This window comes from Sesamum indicum, linkage group LG14, assembly GCF_000512975.1.
Source record: "Sesamum indicum cultivar Zhongzhi No. 13 linkage group LG14, S_indicum_v1.0, whole genome shotgun sequence".
NCBI classification, from domain to species: domain Eukaryota; kingdom Viridiplantae; phylum Streptophyta; class Magnoliopsida; order Lamiales; family Pedaliaceae; genus Sesamum; species Sesamum indicum.
Genome location: NC_026158.1, coordinates 4,305,360 through 4,319,445, shown reverse-complemented (window position 1 = coordinate 4,319,445; position 14,086 = coordinate 4,305,360). Strand labels below are relative to the sequence as shown.

The window sequence follows — 14,086 nt, the reverse complement described above, 5'->3', positions numbered from 1 at the left end:
AGATTGAAAGATCATCATCAAGATAGAGTAGATGAATCATGTTTATGCATCGAGATACATAATGCTTTGTATTAAATACTGCACACCATCCATTTTAAAAGAACATATTTACGAAATCATATCCTGCAGTTCAAACTCTCATTCTATTTCGACTCAAAATTTAAAACAAATTTTCAATCGAAAACCATCCTCAACAAGCCTAACCCGTATTATTTCTTTCTCAACCTTCTCATCACGTCCCTTGTTTAACAAAATCCACCACTAGATGACACAAACATAATCGGATCCATCCGGATAAGACATGATAACTGCCACACAGTATGGTAATAGGATGTGGCTCTTATCATCATCAGCCAAAACAAACTCCCCATCACATGCAATCGCCTGTCCTAACTTTGGAGGCTTCTTCCTCATATATAAAGTCAAAAAGTTCCAAGTCTGGCAAACAACAATCTCTTTTGTTCTTTAATTTTTCCCTAAGTTAAAAAGCGTTATTACTGTCAATTCAAACAACGTAGAAATCTGGTCTGGTGCAGTCATGTTTGATAGATAGATGAGATTATATTTATGAATGAACATCTTATCTTGTAGCTGTCAGATGCATAGTGGGATGGGAACAAAAAAGAAAAACAAAGGACAATTAGCACATGGGAGCTTTGCTGTCATCAATCTCTAGCCTATTAATCCTCTTCCCATATTCTTAGTTGTCCAATTTAATGCACACCCCTCCTCCAACCCCCTTATTACTATTTATATCACATATATATATATAGTCTCTCTATTCTATTCTTCTTCTTTTTTTTTTATTTGACAGGAACAATCATGGTTATATTAGTATTTTAATAGATTGATCGATACATTATTTCGATTAATATAATAAAGAACAATATAATAACCTCACACGAAATGGAATAAATATGTACACATTGGTGATATTTGAACTCATGATCTCATACTTTAGTTATTTATGATACTTCAATTATGTTGTTTAAGACACTAAGAATTCAAAATATCAAGAACTAATTAAATCAAAAGAGAGAAATTTTTATATGATTAAGTTGATATGAAAGGAAAACACATGTCTATTTATTAATTACTTGAATAATAATATAAAACTGATTAATCGCTGTTTTTTTAACAAATGAAGACTTAAATATTTTGACACTTGTAAAATGTAGGTACGAACGCAGTACATATAATTAACTGAAATTGCTTAATATTCTTAAAAAATATTGTATTTATCCACGTATATATTTATGGTCTTGAATTTTTCATTTAAATCAATATTGCATCTGATATTCCACTTCCAGCACATATATGTGTGTGTATATATACATATGAAATAAAATATTGTATTGTTGATGATATCTGGAATCCTATTAATATTCCTCCAAAAAGTCATAGAAATTCAATGATTAACACACACACCTCACATATTCTAATGTCCACAACTTCAATAATTAAAAACACCTCATACTCCAATGTCCAACAATTAGTAATAAATGTGTAGCAATCTTGAAGCACATGACATCCCAATCCCACATGCCCTCCCAATCAGACAATTTGACAGCTTTCCAACGATGTCTCTCCCCATATAAAAATTTTCAAGAACCCCCCAATCCCATCTCAATATTCGCAGGCATGGATCTCAATGTTCATGAATCCAGGGAAACCGATGCTCACCAGGTTGAGCCTGGAGACCTCCTGGAAGAATGCTGGTTTTTCGGCAACTTGCTTCGGAGAAAATCAAGAATGCTGAGGAGTTTCTCCGATCCCTGTACTTCTTTCAACTACAGCCAGGAGAATTCGCCTGGAAAATCGTATGAAGAAACCTATGCGTCCATCAAGAACGAGGAAATCAGGCGGGCTGGTGCTGGTGCTGGACAATCTCTCCAGGGAGTAAAAGGGGGAGATCCTCGTAAAAGCAAGCCTGACGGAAAAGCATCGGGAAACAGGTTGGTTCGGGCCCCGTCGCTGCCGACAAGCCTGGAAAAGGAAGAGTTTCACGATGAGGAGACTGAGTTTTCCATGGGGAAATTGATCAGGCAGGCTTCTATGAAGCACAGAGATAACTTGCCTCCTAGACAACATTCTGCTAATAAGGTTCATATCTCTCTTTTATGCTTGAATTGAATGATATATGATATATACCTTTCATTTTATAGTATATCTGGTTGAAGAAAACCTGAAATGATTTGACAGGGCGTGACGCCGAGTTCCAGCGTATCAAGGCAGAGATCAAGAAGGAAATCTGAGGCGGAAAGCATGAAATTGGAGGGATTGGAGGCGACAAAGCCTCAGCCCACAGGAAATCAGGTTAAGACGCAGAAAAGCTGGAGCGCTGTTGATTTCAAAGATTTGACGGAGTCGGGATTCGATTCGGAGAGAAGAAACTTGAGCCCGGATGTTGTCAGCATCGAAAACGAAGAGAAAATGGCGAGGAGGGCCGCGTGGCGGGGGCCGCCCGCCGCCGCTGGGCGGGTGCCCCCGCCTCCGCCGCCGCTGGGGCCGGGTTCTGCTCAGGCGGTTCCCAAGTGGGGTGGGAAGAGATCAAACGAAGACATGAAGGCGCAGATCAAGTTCTGGGCCAGGGCGGTGGCGTCTAATGTGCGGCAGGAGTGTTGATATGTTAGACTAGCTGTTATATATATATAGTTGCAAGAATTTGATGATGATGGTGGAATTGACTTTGCAGAATATAAGGTTCTGACGATGATGAAGATGATGATGGTTAGGTAGTAATAGTATTAGTATGAACTGAGAATTGAGATTCTCTCTTTTGTTTTTGAAATTGATTGATTGATTGATTGATTATTGTCACAGAGAAGTTTCTGTCTAACATTCTGGGCAACTCACACATTCTTTGCTTTGCCAGATTTTGTACTAACTACATTAATAGCAAGAAGGCTCATTTTGCAGCTCTCTGTTTCTTTCCTGTTTTTTTCTTTTCTTTTCCTAAAACAATAAGGGGTGGCTTTAATCATAGGTCGCTTACAACACATATTTTTATGTGTTACGCATCAACTCAAATTCTTCTGACAGTGAGGGAACATAATCTACAGCTATTAAATGTTAGTATCTTGTTCTTACCAATCCAGCTAATATTTATATATTATATGTGGTGGTCGCTCAAAGTAATAAGATATAATCAATTAATCTTATATGCATGTCGCTATGTCAAGGTGTATAGTGAGCTCGGCTGGGTTGAGCCGACTTAGGGCCGACATGGACCAATCTGAAAAAGCTTGGTTCAGGACCGACGCACTATTGTTTATGATCGATCTTGAAGTAGTCCTGAGCTTTGGGCCCCAATTGTGTCCATTTCTAAACTCAAGCCTATAAATGGATCGGCTCAATTGAGGCCCGAACTAGGCCGCATCAAGTCCGAACATGTCTATTTTATTTATTATTTTTTATGAAATTAAGATTTTCTTTTAACAATTACTTAAATTTATAGTTGTTAATGTGCATAAAAATAAGTTGGCCCAAACGGCCTATTTCTAAATTGTCTATATTTCTAACCCAAGCCTAGAAATGGATTCGCTTAATTGAGGCCCGAACTAGGCTGCGTCAAGTCCGAATTGTGTCTATTTCTAAACCCAAGCCTAGAAATGAATCGGCTCGATTGAGGCCCGAACCAGGCCGTGTCAAGTCCGAATGTATTTATTTTATTTATTATCTTTTATAAAATTAAAAGTTTCTTTTAAATAACTACTAAATTTATAGTTGTTAATGTGCATAAAAATAAGCTGGCTCAAAAAAGCCCATCAATATAAGGACGGAGGTTGGGAGTGGGCTAATGATCCTTTCAATCTACTCATAATGAATGGGCAACAAGAGTTTGACCTAATAGCATTGAGTATTTGGGTTTGATTTCTCAATCTAACTTGGGTCGGATTTCATCTTTGGGTCAAAATTGAAAAATAAATAACACATGTATCATCATATTGTGTTAATAATAATTATTTTCATTCATTATCTACATAAATTATAAATTGGAATAACATAGTGCACATATCTAACAGTATTCTTTCTTGGATTGATTCCTCACCTCAATTTAAAGAACAAATATTCATAAATTGCTCATCATAAACTCAAATAAAAGATTATGTCAATTTCATTTCTTTTATTTAATATTGAGAAATTGCTCATCATAAATACAAATAAAAGATTATGTCAATTTCATTTCTTTTATTTAATATTGAGAAATAAATTATTACAAAAATCAAATAAATATCTATCTTGAGAAGATATTTCCTTATTACAAAACATCTGTTGATATTTATTGTGTCGTCTGAGTTCCAAACATTATTACTATACTGCCCGAGAAGACAATGCAAATGATGATGCAGACGCAGCGGCACCCCGCCGCCACTCCTCCTCCGCCGCCTTCCTCTTCCCCTCTCTTTCTCCATCTCCATTTTCCCACTACCTCAATCTTCGGTTCAGACCCAACAATCACTATCCTCTATGCTCTGCCCACAAAGTATGGCTTGCCCAACTATCTGAAGAACTCACCACCGCCGCCGCGCCGCCCCAAGAGGGACCCATTGAGCTCCTTCCCTCACTTAACTCGATTCTCGCCGCCTCCGATGACTCGGCTCTCCAAACCGCCGCCAGCGTTCTACTCACCGGTGCCTTCGCTCTCTTTCTTTTCCGCTCCCTCCGCCGCCGCGCCAAGCGTGCCAAACAAACAGTATATTTGCTACTCTTACTCTCATACTGTTGTCTTTTTATGTTGCTTCGATTTTGTTGGTAATGAAATTCAGCTTGCTTTTTATATGGGGATATTTACATTGCCATCCCTAAAATTTGATAAAATTATATATAGACGCACGTGATTCGAAATATTATATCTAACATTCTTACACGTATTTTCGTTTAATAAATAAACCTATTCCTCACTCAAATTTATTAATATTAACAAAAAAGTTGAATAAAAATATATATTTACGTCTACTTTTTGCATGTCAAATAAATTTTTTTGATTAAATTATTCTTATACGTTTTCATAGAGTAATGCATGTAAGAAAGTATTCTTCACCTTTACAAGAGTCTTTGATAAAAAATTTAAGCTGCAATAAGTTAGTAATAAGTAAATATGAATTTTCATTCAATTTTTTTTAATATCAATAAATTCAATAAAAGAAATTGACTAACGAAGAAATTTAATTTTTTACATGGAAACAAACATCAAGAATAATGAATATAATTTACTGAACTATATTAAATTTACATGCAATTTTCTCAATCCTCACAAGAGAGCCGTGGGAATTACCCTCTTGTGAAGCTATGTTACTAATTTTACTATGCTGCCAAAGGAAGTGTTCAATCTACGATAATCGACATGTGAACGAAAATGTGGGCAGAATTTTGTTAGGGACATGTTTAATTCTTGCATACTATTCCTTGGAAGTAGTCTGCTTCATTGATTATTAACTACTAACATGGTGGTCCAGTGTTCAATTCTTCACTTGAACGTTACGAGTTCCAACCTCGTTGTTTGATTAAGTGAAAGTTGCGCTTAACTTACTAATACTGTAGTGGAGATACGATGACCATATCGTGCCATGTCTCAACTAGCTTTCGTGAAAGAAATTTTTCGTGGGGCTTAGATTTTCTTAGTTGGATAGCAGCAACCGGTTTATGCCGATGTAACCTTTTGCAACACAAAATAAGTCTACTTCGTGGAATGAGTCTTGCAGTTTTGTTTTTATATGAAGTTCAGTATTGCTGTGCAGATGTGTGTGTGTGTAATGTTGTGATTTATGTTGGATCAGAGATTTAGGTCGGCCGGAGCAACAAAGTCGTTGCAGGAGGAGGCGATAGAGAGTTTGAAAGCAGTATCTAAGTCACCGGTTAAATCCAAGACTCCTTCACCTGATCAGGCACTTCTTGGAGCGTTAATAGCTGCTGCGTTCGGAGTACTTCTTTACAAGTTCACGACGAGTATTGAATATACTCTTAATCACCAAAAGCTCTCGGATAACTACTCGGTCTGTTCTTGATCAATTTACTTGCACTGATTTCGGTATACGTTATATATTCTTCAGTTCAACTCGTGCATTATATTGAAATTGTCGGTGAAATCTAATTTTGTCATGCTTAACAACGCTATGGTGCTGCCGATGGTGGGGATGAGAAAGAAAGAACGATAAGCAGGGCACTTCTACACTCCGGGAGTCATTTATCAGACAGAAAGATGACTTACTGCGTTCCTATAATGCAGGAATTATCTATCAAACAATAGAGATGCATTAGACACTTATATCAACTCTTTCCTATTAAAATGCATGTAGATGTTAAGGATATTATCAGATTAGTTATAGTATACAGACTGATAGTATACATTTTTACTATTTTCCAGGTGCGCCAGATAACCATAACCATAAGGTAATTTTGGTAAGGCGAGCGCAAGTTATCTTTCCCGTTTCAATATTAGATTTATGAACCGTTTTCATCAACTCCATGCAGGACTATCATAAACGGGCTGTGCTACCTTGCGACGTTTGTGTTTGGCTTCAACTCTCTAGGTTTGTTTCTTTACTCAGGCCAGCTTGCCATGAACTCCTTTGCCGAAGCTCCTGGTAGCCACGGTGGAGCACAATTCAACTCGTCAAATTCAAAATCACGTGATGTGGATAGTTCCGGGAAAAGCAGTGCCAGTGAGGATCAAGTTCCGGTAAAACACAATGAAGAGCAAAAGTGAACACAAGGAGCAGGTGCCATCCTCTTGAATGTAGTGTACAACTTAAAATTTTGATTTTTCATACAAATACTGTATCCGACACGAAAAATTTGATACTCTTCTGTATGCAATCTGTATATTGCAACACTATGTAAGTTCTTGTATATAGCAGCATATCGTGATCTCTTCCCGAGAGCAATTGTTACCACAGAGACCAACGAGTTCTTGAAGGAAAATAGAAAAACTCATGCAGAAGCAGAACAATCATATTCTTGAACCAATTGATCTTTTTTTCTTCTGATAAAAGTGAATTGCTGGTGCATATTGACTCACCACTAGATTGTAATCAAGTAAACTTTACAGATCATGGTAAATTGGAGCTCTGATGTGCTAATTTTGCTGTTCAACTACCCTATTGACTGCTTCTTTCTTCTGATCAATCTTCATCTGGAATTCTCGTCTCCCAACTGGCTCATACCGATGCAAGGGTGTCGTGTTTCTGTCGAGATTAATCAACATCCCCACCATGATCACAGAGCAAACAAACATTGGGATCGGACCAAAGATCCAGAGGAGCAAAGTTATGGCAAAACAGAGTGATCTCAGGCCAATCAGCCAGAAATTACTCCCTTTTATCACCTCTCTCTCGATGCTACTCACTGGGATATCGTTATTTGGCATGCTGATGAGGAAGTTAGCGTGAACGAAGTGCCTTGCCGTCTGAACAAAACAGGTAAACGCCACCAGGAAGCAAGAAAGAAGAGCTATGTACTTGATGTAAACTATGGATGGAGTTCTGCTGCCGTAAATATAGCTGCTGGTGAATATATTAGCTGTCGAGCTTCCAATCCATGCACCGATTAGGGAGCTCAGGACCAGGGAGATTGACGACAGGGCTGTTGCGGCAGTTATGTTACTACTGATCACAGAAATAGCCGGCCCTCGGTCCTTCAGCTCCACCTGAAACCAAAAAACTCTCCCGTTCACAGGGGAATTCAACAAGAATATCTGATATTGTGATAACTTTTACAGGGTTTTTTCTGACCTGAAACATTCTTTCAACCCAAGCTCTCTTGTTGTGATTCTCATAGCCGATGATGGTCGTCTGAGGGCATTTTAGGTATCTGTAGAGAAGGAAGAGATGGTATCCAAACATGAGGAGCAAGCCACATGGAACTAAAACAAGATCCAGGTAATCTTTCTTCCATGCCCCCATATTCCCTCAGTTCTTGCAGACCTGCTCTTGCCAATGATTATTACATGAACAAACAAGCCATTGATGTTATGGGATTTTGCTAAACTTGACTAAACATGATCAATTATTTGCCATGTTGTGTTATTAAGTTTGGTTGAGAGTAGGTGGTTTCACAAACTTTAATGAATATTTTTAATGTTGTGGTCCTAATTGCTGATTAATGATGATGCATCATGATGCTGTTTTTATTTTAAATGTTAGATTTACCACCATCATGGAGTGGACATGTACTAAAATATGAGTTATCATGTGACTCAAAAGAGACATAACAACAAAACCAAGATCTTCTTCAATTTTAATGAAGTAAAATCCACAAGAAACAGATTGAAACTGCTGTCAATCTGAGAAGTTTTGGTGAAGGTTTCCATGTTCTTACACCTCCAAATTACATTTTTAGACCACAAATTTCCAGCTGTCTGTAAGACTGAGTCAACCTTACTGCTGGCAAAATTTTAAGACTGTCTGGTTCTAATTGTAAAACATCCACTTGTCAACTTACTCATATGTTTCTTCTTCGACAATTATAAGGACGATCAGTGTAGTAATTCATATCAGTAATAACAGCACCCATCAATGTGAAATATCTGGTTCTACTCCAAAGTTGAATCCATTACCACATGTCTACTGAAATCTAAAGTGGATCAAAATCACTCCCCATAATTAAGTTGTCTACTACCCAACTTATGAACACGTACTACCAACAAAACCACCTTATTTTAGCATAAGGGCCTTTTCTGTGATCGCGGCACCCAACTCCTAATTATCCGTTGGCGATCATTGGATTACATGGGATTTATTTATGACTGTTGGATTGGATGGTTTTCACCATCCAGTTCTATTTCATCATTCATCCATCCAAGAATTTCACCGTTATTCTAAACTCATTCTGTTTTCTTTTAACCCAATTAAAAGCTATACTGGGCAATACATTTATATATAAACTAGTCCATTGCAGGACGGGATGGTGTGTTCCAACGTCGGACTTCACATGTTTTGACAACCTTTCCTTCAACAGACAACATATGCAAGACATGAATGTAACAAGGACCAGCCTGTCTACTGACTTTGATATTTATATAAACAAGTTGCATGAGCATCTGCCATCTGCCACGCCTCGGGGGCTCCTAAATTATTATTCTATCCATCATTTTATTTCTTTTTGTGTGATTATATTCGACAATCCAGTGATATTTTAGTTATGATTGCTTGACATTTCATTTCGTCTTATAAAAAATAAGATCAAAATGGGTTCGTTGAGATTGAGATATGAGATAAAATGTAACGATGATAGTTAATTCATTGAATAAAAAGTGATAGATAAAAAATAAAATATAATGATCATAGTTGATTTAGTACATTTTTTTCTGTTTTTTAAACATTCGTTCTCATGACGCGAAACGTTTCTCACAAATTAACAAACCCTTGACCTACTCCGGATGAGAGAGACTAAAAATATTGTACAAGCAAGCACAAGCTCTTTTTGCTCATACTTTTCCATGGCTATCAAATAAACAAATTTGACCTTTATCATCATCTTTTATGTAAAAAGACTAAAAACATTCACACTAGAGTAGTACCTATTTTCAAGAAAATACTAGACATGATCAATTTTTTAAATATTATGAAAGGTGATTGTTTGAAGTTTTTCCTATAATCCAACTATCATGAATGAATTATTTCATTCCAATGATCATGGATAAACAGATTTTATTGCAATTAGGATCCACAACGGTATAGATTGGCCGAATTCAAACTTCACACCACTGCAGTTTGTCCAGACTTGAACCCATTCTGCCTTATCTTTAAGTTGGACTCAAGACCAACCATGTTTTAGTCCCAATGGATTCAACGCAAAATGTTGAAGAACTTATTCAAGATTCAAGAAGACGATTCGTCACATTCTTGTTTACATACACCTTATTTGTTATTCGTAACTAAAACTGATCTGTCCCAATAGTTTTACATACTATCTGAAGCTACTCGTTGGTAAAACGATAGTTGAAGTCTAACATGAACTCAATATATAAGTATAATTTTTCAACCCCAGAAACTTTCATTTTTAGATTTGTATCGAAACAAAAAATACTAGCTAGTATATTAATACAGTTATCACGACAAAAATAGGTCACTGAAATTCCAAAATTTGGAGGGAAAGAAAAGGGAAAATGATTTACAGACAATGGGGGGGGGGGGGATGTCTTACAAGCAAACGTACTGTGCAATAACACTTGTCACTCAGGCTCTAAACCCTAAAGATTCCCCCTTCATTATTTTTTTGCCAGCTCAGCTCAGCTCAGAACCCGACTCCAGCCGCGCCGACGCCGACCCCGAGACTGGCCCGCCTGTGGGCCTCCATCTTCGTGCTTGCATTACACGACTCCGGCATTAGTTTCGCCGCCGCCGTCCTCATGGGCTCCGACTTGCATCTTGTCAGCGCAGAGGGTTCGTGGGCGCCGCCCCCATTCACCAGCTTCTGCTCGATCATGTTGGCCATGGACGCGGCCGGGAGAGAGCAGGAAGACCGCGGTGGCTGAAGATCATTCTTCTTTGTTGGCGGCGGTGGGAGGCTGGGCTTATTAGGCTTGGGATCAATGGTGGTGGGCCTCTTCTTGACCTGATCGTGATGGCAGCCGCTGGTTTTGGTGGATTTGGCCGCCTTGCGCGGCCGTTCCGGCAGCCACCTGATGAAGTCTGTGCCGCAGACCCATGTTTCCTTTGAAACCTCCATTGATAGCTTAGGCTCCCGCATCATTAACAGCAAGCATTCGGGCAATGCTGGGCTTTCCTTTTCTTCTTTCTTGGTTTCTTGATTGCTGATGGCGAGTTCTTGATTTTCCGGGGTTTTGATCGCTTCTATTGCTTTTTGTTCTTGTTTTGCATCTTCTTGGTGGGTTTTTGCAGGCTCTGGTTTTTGCTCAATGTTGTTGAGAAAGGGCGTCTCTCTTTCTGTGGCGATTGATTCCTCTGTTTCTTGTTGTTTTTCTTTCTGCATTGCAGCTTCATCTTCAGGGAGTACTGCCACAACTTCAATGGTTTCTTTGCCCGATTCTTGCGGTGAAGATAACTGCAGGCGGAGAACTGGGCTCTCTTCTACTTGAATCGGGCAATCTTCATACTGCTCTGCGTTTTCTTGGTCTAAAAGTGCTTCAAATGAAGACATATTAGACTCAACCTCTTCTTTTTCTTCTTCTACCAATGATTCTTGCTCTTTTTCTTCCATTTCCATGTTGGGTTCTGCTTCATTTTGGATCTCTTGCTCTGAAACACCAACATCTTTACCTTCTTTTACTGCAGATAAAGTCTTGTCTTCACCTTGACATAGTCCTCGTACCTCCTCTTCTTGTTCTTCTAAACCCACAACATGACTGATTTCCTCATCAAAATCCTCATCCTCATGTCTCGGAGCAGCGTTTGCATCCCAGCTAAATCGATGAGCAAGATCAGCCATTTTCATTGGATCAGATCTGCACCTCATCAGCAGAAGCGCGTTCTTAGGGGGTATGCAAATGCTCACCCTGCCTGCTTCTTCTTCCTCTTCTTCGCCCTCCAGACTTTGCCCCTTCACTTCAATCCTGTCATCCTTAACTTCAATATCCTCAAACACATGCCTCCTTGAACTCCTCATAGTCATTCTCTGCGCCGTCTCCGCCTCATCTCCTCCGCCGCCAACCACCAGCTCAATCTCCCTCCTCTGCCCTCCCTCGGCGTCGTTCACCGACACCAGCCACCTCGCAAACACAGCTCCACACCCATTCTCATCCGCATACCGTCTTTTCTTCTCAGCCTTGTTCGAAAAACAAGAACTCTTGCAAGGGCCGAACAGGCAGCTGAATTCAGCCCCAAACGCACGCAAAGCCTCACAAAACGAGATCGGCAGGTGAACCCACCTCTGATTTCTATGGCGCAAGCATTCTTGCTGCGGCGGCTGATGCGATTGCTCCATCTTTCTGAAACTAACTTCTCCAATCCGCCTTGCGGAAAGGCTCGCCTTTTTCTTGGACTTCACCCTCACCTGCCCAATGCAGGTGACTTTAGGCGAAGAGGGCTCGTGGTTCTCGAAAGCGCCGCCTCTCTTTTTCCTGAAAAAGGGCGACCTTTGGCTGCCATTGGAGCGCAGGCGGAGGCGGCGGCTGAAGAAGGACAGAGAGACAGCGCCACCGTTCCTGGTGGCGCGTACAGGGCCAAGAATTGATTTACTGAGTTTCATTGAAATGGAGGAGAGGGCCGGGAAGAGTGAAGCAAGAATGGCAGCGTTGGTTGAGCTGCAGATGGCAGTGAGTGTAGTGTGGAAATGGGGTATATTCTAAGTCCCATTTGAGTGCCTTTTTACTGCAGTGGTTTGCTTGCCATGAATCATTGGGATTGATTGAGTGATTGATTATTATGCAGTAAAAAGGTGTATCAGTGTCGCAGAACTGATGGAGTGATTAGCAGTGTGTGTGTGTGATATAATGGGAGATGGCGGTATGTTGTTTGTCACTTTGTCTTAACCAAATAGTAAACTTGTAAGGGTTAATGCTTAGTTTATTTACTACTTCCCACTAAATCAAATCACTTTATTCAAAATAATTAGTGCCTGTGCAATAATTTTTATTTTTTTGGTCGAAATAAAATGTTAAAAAACTCATAAATACGAAATAATAAAAGTCGAGAATGTTTGAAAATAAAAATTAAAATTATAGTGTTTGAAAAAATAATTAATAATTACAATTTTACTAATAAATTATTGAAATAGACATGGAGCTATTTATAACTTCTGATTTAAATTAATTTAATTTAAACAGTTCAAAAATATAATCGTTTAATAATAATATTATTTTTAATTTATTTTCAGTAATAAAAGATAAGTTTTTAAAATAAGTGTTTGCAAACATTTTTAAAATAATCTTTGCTTTTGTTACACATAGTTCACGTTCTTTAAAATTTTTAGTTCATTTATATATTAAAAAATATTTTATGCATAATGTTCGTATATTAAGTTATAATATAAAGTAATATTTATTAAGAAAATTATTTTTCAATGCGATTTGGACGGATTCAACCAATCAAATTGATGTATTACTATAGTTGCTATATAATTGATCAATCTCCAACCAATCAGCTGAAGTAAAAGAAAAAAAATATTGAAATTAAAAATAGAGACTGTTTAGAAGATTTTTTGTTTGTTGGGGCACAAATATATGCTTACGTAATTATTTATTTTAGTTTTAGAAAGTTTTTTATTTAAAACAAAAATCGAGACACCTGCAAGCAGTGTGGGATAGGGTAATTTATTTTAGCTACTTGAATTTTCAGGTGCTCCGATCTAAACTACCCAAACCCGTAATATAAGACCTAAAGTCTCCCCCTAGTGGGGACTACCAACTACCTAATGGTATTGAAAATTACATATACCCGAATTTTTTCAGTAATTTCATAATAAGTGGCTAAGATCCGATCCTCTCTTAGTTAGATCGTACTGAACTGGCGCCGTTCGACTTGGATTTTGATTTGTACATACTCATGATGGCCATCCAATCATTTTTGGATCAATGGTTCACGTGAAATCACACATCTCATAAAAACTTAAAAATTGATCAAACCTTCATACCCCCAAGTACAACTTTCAATATCGGGCCTCGACCGATTTGTTTTAGTTTTCAGTTTTTGAAATAGTAATTAAAGTAAGAACATATTTTATTTGTATATACTTTTATTGGAAATGTATTCATTTGATAGCTTAAGTCAATATAAAATACAATCTCATTAATTAATCTAAATTCATTCTCATTTCACATAAAATTCTAAATCTACGACTTTACTAACTTGAGTATCGACGAATTATAATCGGAGTTTTTCTTAATATTGTTGGTATATATTCCTTTCTTGCAAGACATATATATATATATACACACACAATTAAGAATAATCCGAGAAAAAACAATATGGAATGATGCGTGCATGATTACGTTGTGGATCAAATCCCATGCAACATGGGATACCTACTTACTTCACTAATCAGACCATATATATATATATATGTATATTTGTGGTGTTGCTTCAAATCTTGCTTATGAATCTGAACGTGGCCAGATCACTACTTCCTGACAATAAAACTTTACTACTGTTTGGTTTTATGTTTTCAATAATGTCTATTTTTTTAA

The 14,086-nt window shown here is 38.0% G+C and overlaps 4 protein-coding genes across 4 annotated transcripts; 2 read left to right on the top strand and 2 right to left on the bottom strand.

Moving 5' to 3' along the window:
- LOC105176968 lies at positions 1,395 to 2,918 on the top strand. Its single transcript, XM_011099969.2, has 2 exons — positions 1,395 to 2,103; positions 2,203 to 2,918. The coding sequence occupies exons 1-2, from the start codon at positions 1,525 to 1,527 to the stop codon at positions 2,623 to 2,625; spliced, it is 1,002 nt and encodes a 333-aa protein (XP_011098271.2). The 5' UTR covers positions 1,395 to 1,524; the 3' UTR covers positions 2,626 to 2,918.
- On the top strand, positions 4,280 to 6,900 carry LOC105177083 (the record flags this gene model as incomplete). The annotated part of the gene is made up of 4 exons (XM_011100105.2): positions 4,280 to 4,696; positions 5,781 to 5,996; positions 6,368 to 6,393; positions 6,475 to 6,900. Coding segments are annotated over 4 exons (894 nt in total), but the record flags the coding sequence as incomplete, so codon positions are not given.
- Positions 6,990 to 8,031, bottom strand: LOC110013107. Its single transcript, XM_020698750.1, has 2 exons — positions 7,734 to 8,031; positions 6,990 to 7,648 (listed from the first exon to the last, which is right to left on the bottom strand). Exons 1-2 carry the CDS (start codon positions 7,902 to 7,904, stop codon positions 7,079 to 7,081), a joined length of 741 nt encoding a protein of 246 aa, XP_020554409.1. The 5' UTR covers positions 7,905 to 8,031; the 3' UTR covers positions 6,990 to 7,078.
- LOC105176967 (histone-lysine N-methyltransferase SETD1B-like) lies at positions 10,222 to 12,314 on the bottom strand. Its single transcript, XM_011099968.2, has one exon. It carries the CDS (start codon positions 12,148 to 12,150, stop codon positions 10,237 to 10,239), a length of 1,914 nt encoding a protein of 637 aa, XP_011098270.1. The 5' UTR covers positions 12,151 to 12,314; the 3' UTR covers positions 10,222 to 10,236.

Excerpts from the sequence above, each read along its gene's own strand:
- LOC110013107 (XM_020698750.1), bottom strand. The coding sequence starts at position 7,904 with ATGGGGGCATGGAAGAAAGATTACCTGGATCTTGTTTTAGTTCCATGT. Across the intron at positions 7,649-7,733 it reads GGGTTGAAAGAATGTTTCAG|GTGGAGCTGAAGGACCGAGG; the intron begins GTCAGAAAAAAC and ends TTTTGGTTTCAG.
- LOC105176967 (XM_011099968.2), bottom strand. The coding sequence starts at position 12,150 with ATGAAACTCAGTAAATCAATTCTTGGCCCTGTACGCGCCACCAGGAAC.
- LOC105176968 (XM_011099969.2), top strand. The coding sequence starts at position 1,525 with ATGACATCCCAATCCCACATGCCCTCCCAATCAGACAATTTGACAGCT. Across the intron at positions 2,104-2,202 it reads GACAACATTCTGCTAATAAG|GGCGTGACGCCGAGTTCCAG; the intron begins GTTCATATCTCT and ends ATGATTTGACAG.